Source organism: Eleginops maclovinus, chromosome 21 (assembly GCF_036324505.1).
Source record: "Eleginops maclovinus isolate JMC-PN-2008 ecotype Puerto Natales chromosome 21, JC_Emac_rtc_rv5, whole genome shotgun sequence".
In the NCBI taxonomy this organism is placed as follows: domain Eukaryota; kingdom Metazoa; phylum Chordata; class Actinopteri; order Perciformes; family Eleginopidae; genus Eleginops; species Eleginops maclovinus.
In genome coordinates, this window is record NC_086369.1 from 4,932,250 (window position 1) to 4,945,000 (window position 12,751).

A 12,751-nucleotide genomic window follows, 5' to 3' on the forward strand; every position below is an offset into this window, starting at 1 on the left:
GGGGAAGTTTCTGAAGTTCCAGGTAATGACTTTAAGTAAACTGCTCCTATGTGCTTTGTCTGCCTCAGTGATTCATCTTAGAGCTTCACTTTGAGCAACTGAACAAAAGCACTTCAGAAGTTTTTAGCTGCAGACTCCCAGATGCACTTGATAACAAATGAATGTCTGCGCTGCTGAAAAGTTTAAGTGCCTTCAGCGGTCAGAGGCAAACACGAGCACCAGAGAACATGTTTACTTTGTCAAAGGAGTGAACTATGCACGTGCACCGCCAACATAAGAGAAGCAATACTTGGTTAGCTGTGACACGCGCAGGTTATACAGGCGATGGTTTCTGGAAACATCTCTGGTTTCCCTGAGTACATTCAGTGATAAAATAATGACACATTTTAAAGTATTTTTATTAAAATGCTTTTTAATCTCTAGACAAATAAACAAAATTCTCAAAACTGGATATATTTTATGATCAACTGCCACAATAAAAGAAGGAACACTTTAAGAGGTATTTGTTCTTTGTGAGAAGCTGAGTTTTTTTGGCTTTCTTTTTTCTGACTTTTAGTGATAATAACATGAATATAATAAATACTCAAAACTAGATTCCATGCAAAACTTTATTATCTAAATATTAAGCTTACTTTTTAATTATTAACAATATTAGTTTATGATATTTGAAAAAAAATAGAAAGGAAATCCCCCTTTTTAAATGGAACAGTCCAAGTTCAAATGAGCCCATTAGAAGCTCCCACTTCCTTGCAGGTGCATCAACTTATACAAGAAAGATGACTTTGAAATAAATACTTTTTTCTCTATGACATACTCGGGTTTTACAGAAAAGTGTTTGAAGTTTGCTCTTTTGTTACCCAGAGTACCTTTGGTGATAAACAGGACATGCATTGTAACATGTTCCTATTCTAATGCTATGTATTCACTCATTATTATACATACTCAACATTGGATCACTTGAAAACAACAACAATGTAAACTCCCTCAAAATGGAACAGTCCAAGTTCTATTGAGCTTATTAGAAGCTCCTACTTCATGGGAAAACTTTGCAGGTTCACTGCAACAATAAAGGAAAGATGTCTTTGAAAAGATGCTTTGTTCTCTGCGACATACAGTGGTTTTTTAAAGTGTTTAATCTTTAGTTCGCTCTTTTGTTCCCAGAGTACATTTAGTGATAACATGACACCCATCTTGATATTTCCCCATCGCAAAGCTATGTAATCTTTCAGAATGTCTGTCATAATGTCTGCAGTTAAATATATTTGGTCTGAATTCTGGGTTGAATAAAAGATAACTACCCTAAATGTTCCTGTCAGAAAAAAGATGAATATGTCACGCCAGAATGTAAGGGCAGTTTGTGTTTAAAAGTTGCATCTGATTAAGAGATTATGTAAAACTGAGTCACACAGGAAAAGCTTCAATATAAAAGATACCAATTCTGATGTTAAATTTCACAAAAGTTGAGGTGATGTTTTTCACAGTTTTTCAGACGAGTAACGTCACAGCGCGTCAGCCTGTCGACTTGTTTGTTAAAAATTATCAATCCTGGTATATAATTTGATGTTGTTGCATTAGAATCAAAGACATTAGATTTGTTGCTCCATATTGGATTGAAAATACATTATAAATAAGAAATAAAGAAATAGTTAAAATGTGCACTAAAAGATCAAATAAAACAATATATTTATATAAATATACACATTTAAAGTAAACCATCAGACAAAAGATAGAATAAAAATATTTCCATAAACATAATAGAGTAAAGTCAAATGTGCCATAAACTATAATCGTTAACTGTTTACTCAAACCACAAAAGTGTTTTCTTCCTGCAGACATGCATTAAAAGCTTCTAATACTTGTGTGCATTAGTACTTCCCTGTAATGAAGTCCGAGTGTATTAATGTTCTCTGAAATTACCTGTGGTCAGATGTAAGTGTTGAATAAATGCTCCAGCAGAGAAGGTTCCTGTAATGGCTTTTACGGTCCCTCCTGACCAAACAAACTGAGATGTATGAGATTATTGATCCAAAAATACAAGAACAGGAAGGGTCATCTGAATCTGAAACACAAGTGATTATTGAATTGTATTATTTGTACAACTTTATTTGCAGGAAGAAAAATAAAGTTCACCTGAACGTCAAACTAAAGTGTTTTGTTTTTTTCTTTCAGACAACTTCTACAAAGTGGAGGGAGCCAAGGATGCCTTAATCTGTGGGAACAGCAGCGACTCAGGGTGAGTGAATTTATCTTTATTTTTTAAAACACATGAAGGAGGACGTGGAAAGAGGAGGTGTGGGTGGGGCTGGTTGAAGGATGCATGTGTTCTTGAGTGACGGATGCTGAAATATGTCGCAGTTGGAGCTGTTATGGTGTCCGGAGGTCAAACGTAAAGGTCAATCAATATGACAGGACTATTGAGAAAAAGGAAAATGTTTTGGGGTTGTTGCTTGACTCCTCTGGTTGATTGTATAGAAGCCTATGAGAAAAATGTTCCTACTTTTCACTTGATTTATTACCTCCGTAACCATTTTTCTGATCGGTTTATTGTCTCAATCTCCAGATTCAAGTCTTCTTCAAAACAGCATGATGATGATGATGATGGTAGTTTTAGAGTAAAATCAATGATAAAGTAGCAGGGGTTTTTCCTGCACAAAATGTGACACAATATGTTGTCAAATGATTTATTTTCAATGGCATTATGCTGTATTCCTGGGTAACAACCAGCATCTTGCCATTATCATCTAGCTTCTGTTCTTACAATTGCACTTCTGATTTAAAGCTTCTGGTAGAGAACTGGGCACTCTAAAGCACCTGAGAGCATGCGCCCATACTTTTGTTGGCACTGGTATAAATATGGAGTAAATATGGAAACAGATTGGGCTTTCTGTGAGGCAGAAACCAAATAAACTGCAGGTTCAGTAGATTTTTCCCTCAGAGGTAGAAGCCCTTTCTGTCTCATCTCTCGTTTCACATTTTGTAGTTTTCTAGTTTTGGTTAGCATCCTACGGCTAAATGAATCTGAATGTGTCTCATCGTCTGTTTGCATATCCCTGCCGCTACTATCTACTGAGATGTTGTGTGACATGTCAGACAGGACTAGTATCTGCGCAGAGAGCTTGACAGACACTGACTGACAACAAATTGTGTGAGAGTGTATGTGTGTTTTTGTGTGAGAACGAGACTGTCATCCAACGGAAATCTGTAGCAGGAGAACATGTTAGCCTGGGGCTAGCATGCCATGTGAAACCTATCACACATGGCATGGCTGACTCACACAGGAATGGCTTTTCAAAACAAAACACACAAATTCTGATGATCTATCTTACAACTAAAAACTGTCCTCAAACCACAACCAGGGAATCGTTGCTGCAGGAGGAAAACATGCTAGCCTAGAGATAGCTGGCCGTGAATATCAAACCTATCTACAGATACTAAGGGATAACTAACATGCTAACAGAACATTTTGCATGGTGAAGGAAACATGCTACAGGGAGAAGAGGAAGTTCACAGGAGGTGAAGCACAAAGGAGGATGGGCAAAAGAGGAAGAAGAGATAAATGAAAAGAGGAGATGGAAAGAGGAGTATAAGAGGTGACCGAAGGAAGAGAGGAGAAACAGAAGGAGAGCAGGAGGGAACAAGGACAGAGGAGAGGAAAAATGGTTAATGAATAGAAAGGAAACAAAATGAATAAGGTGAGAAGAGACAGATGTGGCAAAAAACTAAAAATCTTACAGTCTCTGTGGGAGGTGTTTGATAGAGAAAGAAGGACGAAATTGAGCTAAAGGGGACTAAACAGAAGAAAACAGAAGAAAGTAAAAAGGACAAAAATAACGGTTAAAGAAAGAGGGAGAGGGGATAAAAGCAGGTAATTAAAAAGTACAAGGTAATGTTAATAAGGAAGAAAAGGAGATATAAATAATATGATTGGGGAGGAGGAGAAGATAAATTGAATGGGTAGTCCCCACAAAAAACAACAAATCATATTTCATTTAGCTGACGTTTTTTTTCAAAGCAACTTGAAGCAGGATACAAACTCAGAACCTCAAGAAAAACCCAGAGGTATTCACTTCAGATAAGCCAAAGAATTGGACGTTTCTTCCTGATGTTTTGGAGAGTTTATCTGCTGGACTGGGCTGTATCAGCTTTGTTAGCTGTGAAGGACAGTTGGTTGTTCTGTTTCACATCCAGATTACCTGCAGTCTGTGTTGAAGAAACAAGAGTGGTGCCTTAAAATCGTGCATTTTTTTCATATTGTTGTATTAGAATTGTTCCTACAGAAAATACTTCTTCCCCCACTGATTTTTACCTTTCAAAATACTACAACTATATTTCACTGCACAGTCAGTACTTTTACTTGAAGTGTCCTTTTCATATTCTATACTTTTACTGCTAGTAGTAGTATTTCACAGATTGTATGAGTATCAGTTTGTCATGTTGTTTCTGGGATTTATCTCCTTCTGTAGTGAGTCAAAAGTGTTGAGAGCAACAAGATAGCAGCTAAGAGGGAGAGAGAGCGAGAGAGGGAGAAGCTGCTGCAGGAGGAAGAGAGGGAGGAAGATGAGTCTGGATGACAGTGATGTTGATCACGGCGTTGTTTGCTTCCTGTGCTGAAGCTGCTCACGAATGATGCTGAGTCCCCGGGCCGGAGGGCAAAGGTCACTGAGCTAACACACTCTGACACACACACTACCAGCAGCAGCACACACACTGTCAGGCTTTTTATTAGCGTGATCTGATTCGGGAACATTAAATCCAAGGCAAGCATCGTTTCTTCGTACCTTTTCCATCGGGGATTCAGTGATTCAAAGGTTGTTTTCACGCAGCTGCAGTTTATTAATCACTTAATCGAGCTCATGTTCGAAACGCTTGATTTTATTTTTGCCTGTTTTATTTGGTAATGTTAAGTCCTGTTTGTGTTGCTTTTAGCAGACAGACTAAAAGTGCTATTGACTGCATGCAACGGCAGTATTCATGTGCTCCCTTTTAGTGAAAGAATAGGAAGATTATCAGCTTCTTTGAGTTCACTCAAAGTGGCTGATGCAAGTGTTAAAATAATTCATCTTCAACATAAGTGTGATGAAGAAAGTGTGGGAGCAATGGTTAGTGGACTGTATTTTATGTAGCGCTTTATCCAGTCCTTACGAACCCTTAAAGCACTTTACCTTTACAAGTCATCATTCACCTATCCACACCCCATTCAGTCAGGGCAAGGTGCAGTTTGCTTAAGGAAGCTGGCATTCAAACACATTCACACACCATTGTCCGTGCCATCGGGACAACTTAGAGTCTTAGCGAAGGAGGCTGGGATGGAACCCACAACCTTCCGATTGAAAGACGCCCGCATTACTTCAGAGCCACGTATAGCCGAGCATCCCAATGTCAACTTTAGCAATAAAGCTACAAACTTTTTCAAAGTATAATTACTTTTTTGGTAAAGGATCTGAAATCTTCTTCCAACACTGGACACTGTAAACCAGTAGGTGTGAGTTTTGAAGTTATTTGCTGTTTTGATTGAACTTCCTGTCTGCTGAAAGTTGATTTACGGAATCACAGCCTGAGGATGAAGAGGCTGGGTGCAGCACAATGACAGTCAGAACTTTATTTATCAGATAACAAAAACTTTGCAGGTATTTCAGCTCTGCTGAACCATGTCCTGAATCGGGTTACAGAGTGATGTAAGTGTCTGCGATCAGAAAAACCAAGTGAGGATGATGAGTGCCTCTGCAGAGCTATGATTGATCAGCTTCTGTTAAGTGCTTAAACCACAGATGTAATGAAGTAACCATTAACCAATAACCATTTATTTTGGAATAGTTTTGGTTGATTTAAAATGAATTCCTGAAGTGACTAGCTCTCAATGCCTTAACATTTTAAAAATACAATGTTTACTTTTGAAAATAATGGATCTAAAATCCTAAACTTGTTGCTCTAAAGGGAAAATGGAGTTATAATCAGTACTGTGAAGCACATTTCTGCATCTATGTGTCACGCTGTATTCCTTCTCTTCTGTAGTTGTCCACTTCCACCTCTTTTTATATTTCCTCTGGCTGACAGTCAGAACGATAGTCTGCAGATAATCTGTGTCACTTCAGATCTCAAATGAAAGGAATCTGCTGAATGATGGAGGACCTGCTGAGTGGAAACTCTCTGATTGAATAGGTTTCAGTCATTCTTCATTAATGCTTTTAATTAGCTCTAACTTCAGACAGAATGACTTTAATAGTCAGTGAATGTTTCGCTGTATGGAGGGATGGATGTGACCTATACAATGTGTACGTGCACTGCAGAGCGTCATGTGACCCGTCAGTATTCTGCTGACATGCCTGCAACATGCCAACCACACGGCGAGGACATGAGCTGACAGCGGCCGACGGCGGCCTCGTTAGCGGAGGATAATTAGTGTCTGTCGTTGGGGCTCTCGTTAAGCTCCTTGGCATGCAGCATGTGACCCGTGAGGTCACCGGGAGGAAGTTGTGTAGGGCTGACAGGAAGTGAAGCGAGGGTCCGGAGGGCAGGAGAGAGCTCCTGATTTATTTGGACAGCACCAGAGCTCAGTTTATTTATCATGACTCAACTCTCTTTTAGTCCGAGTTTGTAGCTGTCATTTAATCATTTTTTTCAGTTAAATTTCATTTCGCGTGATTGTGTTCCAGTCACTGAATTATCGCAGCCAACATTTCTCTGAAAAATAAACAGAGATTCAAAAAAGTAGCATACCTGTTTTTGACGAGTCCAAAAAACCCTCAAAGAGTTTTCTGTCCTGGAATAATCCTTCATGCAAACATTCTAATTCATTCCTAAAGCTAAAAAAAAAGCAGCGATCGAATCAAAACTTTATCTCTATACTTTTGAGTTCTCAGAGTTTCTGTATTCTTGCTTTGGTTCTGCTAAAGTATTATTTCCACTTACAATAAGGATAGGATAATATAGGATGTATTTAAAGTATTTCAATCATTTGTCCTCCTGAAGGTCGGCAAGAATATTTATTAATTGTGGTTTCACATATTATCTTGTATTACCTTGAAACTAAATAACATTTATATTTCCCACTGAGAATCTTTCTTCTTGATTCAATGAGACAGTGCCAGTGGTGATGCATTCAGGAACCCTGAAAAAAGGATTTTAAGGTATGACTGCAGAGCAAATTAGATTTCTCAACAGTGAAAACCAAATAAAAACATGGCTCTCAAACTTGATAACTGGTTATTGGTTGTTTTAAAATGTCACCATCTGATCTTAATTCATATTAGATGTCTTCTTAAATGCATTACCTCCTTGCTACTTTCAAAACCAGTCATTTTGATTGTCTAGTCAATCCTATCTTAACTTCCTGTGCTTCCACATGGCATTTTCAACTTTCTGTCCCCCAAAATACTGCATTCAGACATTGATTCATTTTCAGATGATGCTGCAGCTTCACTAGTACTGCTTGTGTTTTTTATCTGTAGCACGCTAATTTTAAAGCTGAAATCCATTGCCGCCCCCTGGCCGTGCTCCTCTCAATGAGGAACTCCATCAGTGCCAAGAAGCCGTTTCCCCATTATAACTGGAAACCTTTATAATGTGACAGGAAAATACAGGAGCAAATTGAAAAGGTGGAGGTGCGTTTTTAATCATCATTGACCCAGCTTCCTGTCGCTGCAGTCACAGAGAAATATGGCTGCAGAGACTCTGGGGAAATAGCTGCCGAGGGGGTTGGTTTTCCTGGAATACACTGCATCATAAAGCTGATATTCATCATCCCATTAGCTTAGCATTCACTGCTGGTGGTAGCCGTGGCCATGCAATACCAACTGTGTGTGTGTGTGTGTGTGTGTGTGTGTGTGTGTGTGTGTGTGTGTGTGTGTGTGTGTGTGTGTGTGTGTGTGTGTGTGTGTGTGTGTGTGTGTGTGTGTGTGTGTGTGTGTGTGTGTGTGTGTGTGTGTGTGTGTGTGTGTGTGTTCAGACAAATTAGCTTGGCCTTCTTTTTCAATGCATTTCTATTTGTGTGTTTGTTGCTTAGCTTTCCTTCAGGAAGTTGCCATTTTCATGCACCTCCAACTATGTGTGTGTGTGTGTGTGTGTGTGTTAAACTTTAAAGATGTGTCTGATAAGGTGCAATAAATGTCTCAGCATCCACCAATCCCCCCACACCCTCTCTGTTATACATGGTTAAAACATTATGTTAAAAGCTGCACTGATCAATAACTCAACTAGAATATTGAAAACATTTTGTGGGGGTTGATTTTGTCTGAGTGCATGTGTGTGCAAGAGAGAGACTGAGTGTTTGTGCGTCTCTCCATTAGTGTGTGTGTGTGTGTGTGTGTGTGTGTGTGTGTGTGTGTGTGTGGGAGTGTTTAGTTTGAGTTATGAGTTCTCCTGGAGGCTGTGAATGTGACATCTGTCCAATGTTCAGCTAAAGACACAAAAGAGGTTTCCACCACCTAAAGCCCCTTCCACAGGGAGATAAGTTTGTGTGTGTGTGAGTTTGTGTGTGTGTGTGTGTGAGTTTGGAAAACAGACAGCTCTGAAGCACTTGTGGTCCTTTTATTTTTTCCACTGTCCTAAAACACCAGAGGATATTTTTATTTGCCACTTTATTTCTTCACAGCAGAGTACTGCCTCTTATAAATGTATTTCCCTTCACTACTAAACTGCTTTCTTCATTATGTTTACAGGGAAAACAAATGCATACCGTAATCCAAAATGCATTGGTGTATTATTATTGTGATGTAAGCTGATGAAAAGAGTATATTATCCTCCCTAAATTTGAAACCTGGGATTTCCTACCCTGTCACGTAACAAATAAATAAATAAACGATATACTTTATGTATGTTTTCAGTACCTTTTGAATGAATTGTTTTGTATGTTTAAACACATTAATATTTTATTTATTTATATATATTTGTTCCTCTTCCTATAGTTTTTTAGTCTTAATGTAATGTTCTTATCTCTTTCGAAAAGCAATTAATAGTGAATGATGAAAACAAAACACGCGAAATCCTGGAACAAAATACATTTTCTTTGAAACATAATTGAAAATGCAAAATAAACAAAATGATTACAAAACCAGGGTAGATCTGTACTGCTCAATAAACCAGAATTACTTCTACTTCTTGTCATACTGCCTCACTGCAACGATGAGGACCAATGCCACGAAAATCTAAACTCTCCAATTTTTCTTCTCTCGGAAATATTACTTCCCTTTGCTCCTTGATGGAAGACTTTTTCATAATTACATGGCGACACAAACACAAAGCAGGAGGAATAAACAGGATCAAATTAAATTGCGCCACTTATTGACATCCCTCAGTTGTGAGCGCAGCCCACACTGGCAGAGAAAATGAACTTTATTGATCCCTGAGGGGAGAATTAGGTCATGGCACCAGCAGAAACACTGGTTTAACACCAAAGGAAAGACGACTTTTCCTCTGAGAAATCTCCAACATCACAAAGTGAAAACCCAAAAGAACAAGTGACACCTGACCTGTGCACAGATAAATAAAACGCCGCTGCGAGAAACCCCAAGGAAAAACAACATCACAGTCTAAACTCTGACCTTCTCTCCCTGCCTACGTCCAACTCCCTCACACAGGATTATGTTGACTATTTTGATCATGAACCCCTCAGTATGTCACACACACACACACACACACACACACACACACACACACACACACACACACACACACACACACACACACACACACACACACACACACACACACACACACACACACACACACACACACACACACACACAAGCTGAATCATGGGTAACCAGAGGACAAATTACAAGAGGGAAAGAGGAAGCAGCTCTGTTTACTCAGGAGGAGGAAATCGGATTTACCGTCTGATTTTTGAACCATTAGTCTTCTTAACACAGACAAAGAAACCTTAAACCATAAGTTGGATCAAGAATTTATCCAAAACACAACATATGTTGGGGGTATGTCTTCAAAATGTGCACGGAGTTACATTTCCATAGGGAGCGGGTACGTTTAAGAGGCATTATGTGGTCAGATTATTTAGTCTAAAACTAAAAATACGCTTCTAGGAACGACACCAGTAAAGACCTTCTGTTTGCTGGACGAAATCTGTAAATATCAAAATGTTTGTTTGCAACAGCGCTCGTTTGCTGTCCAATGGAAACATCTCATTGGCTCTTTGTGGAGGGACAGGGAGAAACCTCATAAACATCCTTCCTGGACTTCCATACCAACCCGAGGCCCTTGCTGTGTGTGTTGGAGTGTAAATAAACTGTCCCGCTGCAGGAGGGGGTGATATTGAGGTGAATTATGAAGTCAGCATTAAAGATTAAACACGACAGATGCCACCCCCCCCCAAGACCACAGAGGAAGTGGTCTCAGAGAAATGAATATTTATTGACAAGTGGCTTTATTGACACAGAATGAGTTGACACTGTTGACACGTGGCAGCAGAGGGTCGTGTGTGTGTGTGCGTGTGTGCGTGTGTGAAATCGATATTGTTTCACGCATGACCGAGCGATTCTCTGCTGAGGAGAGACTTAGACGGATGGACAGGGAAAAAGAAAGAAATCCAAGTGATCTGTCATTCAGAAGGACCTCACAGGACTTCAAAGTGCAGTATTCAAATCTCATCAATATTTGGTGATAGCTATGGATGTAAAATAATATGTGAACGTATCTGAATAAAGTACCTTGGAGCTGCAGAGAAGTCCCGGCTTAAAACAGAAGGGCAGTAGTATTCCTCAGATTTAATACAAACAAATCTTGTTTTGAATAGCTCCTCCATGATCATTTTAATGTATATTGTTTATAATACTCACTTTGTTTTTGCAATATCAGTCCAAATAATCACATTTTTTTCCAAATCCTGGTGCTCCAACTTGACATCATTTCCACCAAATTGTTCTTTATTTCTGTCTTAAGTAAATAGTATTTTGCATTGTTGGAGAAGCCTTAATGTTTTCTTTAATAAATACTATGCTTCAGCTATTGTACATGACAGTAAGGCTTTTACATTTCAATCTGGACCCATCAATGACAAAAAAAACTGTTGAAATGCAGCATTACATCATATCATATCACCCATAGCTATCTTAGCTAAAAGAATGTGCATGCAGGCTGGAATGTTCTGCAATATGTGCACATATGGCGCCCTTTCAGTGGAGGAAACATATGCATATGATCTGCACATTTTAAGAGTAGCTGTTATATGTGGAGAAAATTGCTATTCATGCTTTATGATGCACTCACATCGCTCATACACATATTCACCTATTCTTGGAGTGGTTAGAAAAAGCAATCCTGTCCTAATGCGACCAACAGTTCAAAAGTGAAAGGAGGGAAGACCAAAGTCCCTCACATTAATCAGGAATTAAAAGTGTTTTTGGCAGAAAATAGTTGTTAAAGCAGAGATTCTGATGACACATAATAAAGATCCAACTGATCCAACTGCCAATCCAGCATTATCGCCACCAAACACCCATCGTGTTTTTTGCAACTTCTGTGTTACCAAGCAATTAGATCACAATGTGTTTGACAAATGCACTTCCGTTACATTATTTGATCATTTATTACATGATGTCTTCAGAGACGATATCACTGATTTCGAAAGGATGCAGTGTGCATTTGCATTCAGATTTTTGTATTTGTAAATGTAAATACAACTGGCTCTTAACAGGAAACGTTAAATAGGAAAGACCAACAAACAGTGGGTAAGGAAAGGTTGAACAAGTACAGAAGACAAAGTTACAACAAACAAATGGGAGACATGTACGTGGAAGAGAAGAGAAAGTGGGAGTTGAGTGAGTTCACTCTTTGGTCTCTGATGTGAGAATATTGATCGGGAGAAGGACATAGCTGATCTCAAACCCACGTCTTCAGTCCTCTGTGGTTTCCTCGCCCCCCTAAGACGCCGTCCCCGACGCCCCCTAAGACGCCGTCCCCGACACCCCCTCTGGCTCTATTTCTGTAGCGTCACATTATCCCCCCCGCTATAAATCATTTGGACACAGCTGCTGGAATGAACATGACTTAGCACTCGGTGCTATTCTCAAAGAATGCCAACAAGTGTCTGAATCAGGGCCAACAAGGCTTCTCCCCATACCAACACACATAGCTAAGTAATGAGCCACTCGAGAACTCATTTCAGAGGGACTTTACAACGGCCGAGGGCAGTTGTCAGGCAGCTCCTCTCTTTGAAAATGCATGTAGAGCAATGATGCTCACCACTGAAACTAGCGTTGAGGGAATAAACAGCTTTCAAACCACAGGATGTTAAACCTCTCCATTTAAAAACCAGGACAATAAAGGCCAGGTAACTCGACACTGCAAAGACAATACATGTTACAGTCTTCATGTCGTACAGTGCACTTGTTATCACAAGATTGATACTCCTACTATTTGTTTTTGAGTGATGTGGAAATTGTACAATAAAAACATTTATTTATAAAAGCAATATTATCCTAACCAATATTCCACTTCCGTAATCGATAAAAAAGTGGACTTTGTTTGAAGTTGAAGGTTGCCTTTTGTAATGGAGAAAACATGATTATGTGCTTTGAACCTAGTGGAAATAGTGCCCTCAAAGGTGGCCTTTCAGTGGAGAAAACACAATATGGCACTCTCTTGGATTCCTTGCAAGTGGTAAAGTAGAGTGACCTCTAGGTCTAGTTCTTTTTCTAGTGAAGAAAATATGTTACAAACGCCATTTTGGGTCTATTCAATTAAAAAAGACATTATAATCTGCCATCCAGAATGCTTTGTCAGTGGTGACAACATGATA

General features: G+C 39.2%; 1 protein-coding gene across 1 annotated transcript in view; it reads left to right on the plus strand.

Moving 5' to 3' along the window:
- The window catches only part of LOC134884035 (sodium channel protein type 4 subunit alpha B-like), a 125,203-nt gene that overhangs the window by 49,769 nt on the left and 62,683 nt on the right, over nt 1-12,751 (plus strand). The window contains exon 10 of the mRNA XM_063912631.1: nt 2,170-2,233. Within this exon, the coding sequence (XP_063768701.1) occupies nt 2,170-2,233 (64 nt within the window). The remainder of the gene's footprint in view (nt 1-2,169; nt 2,234-12,751) is intronic.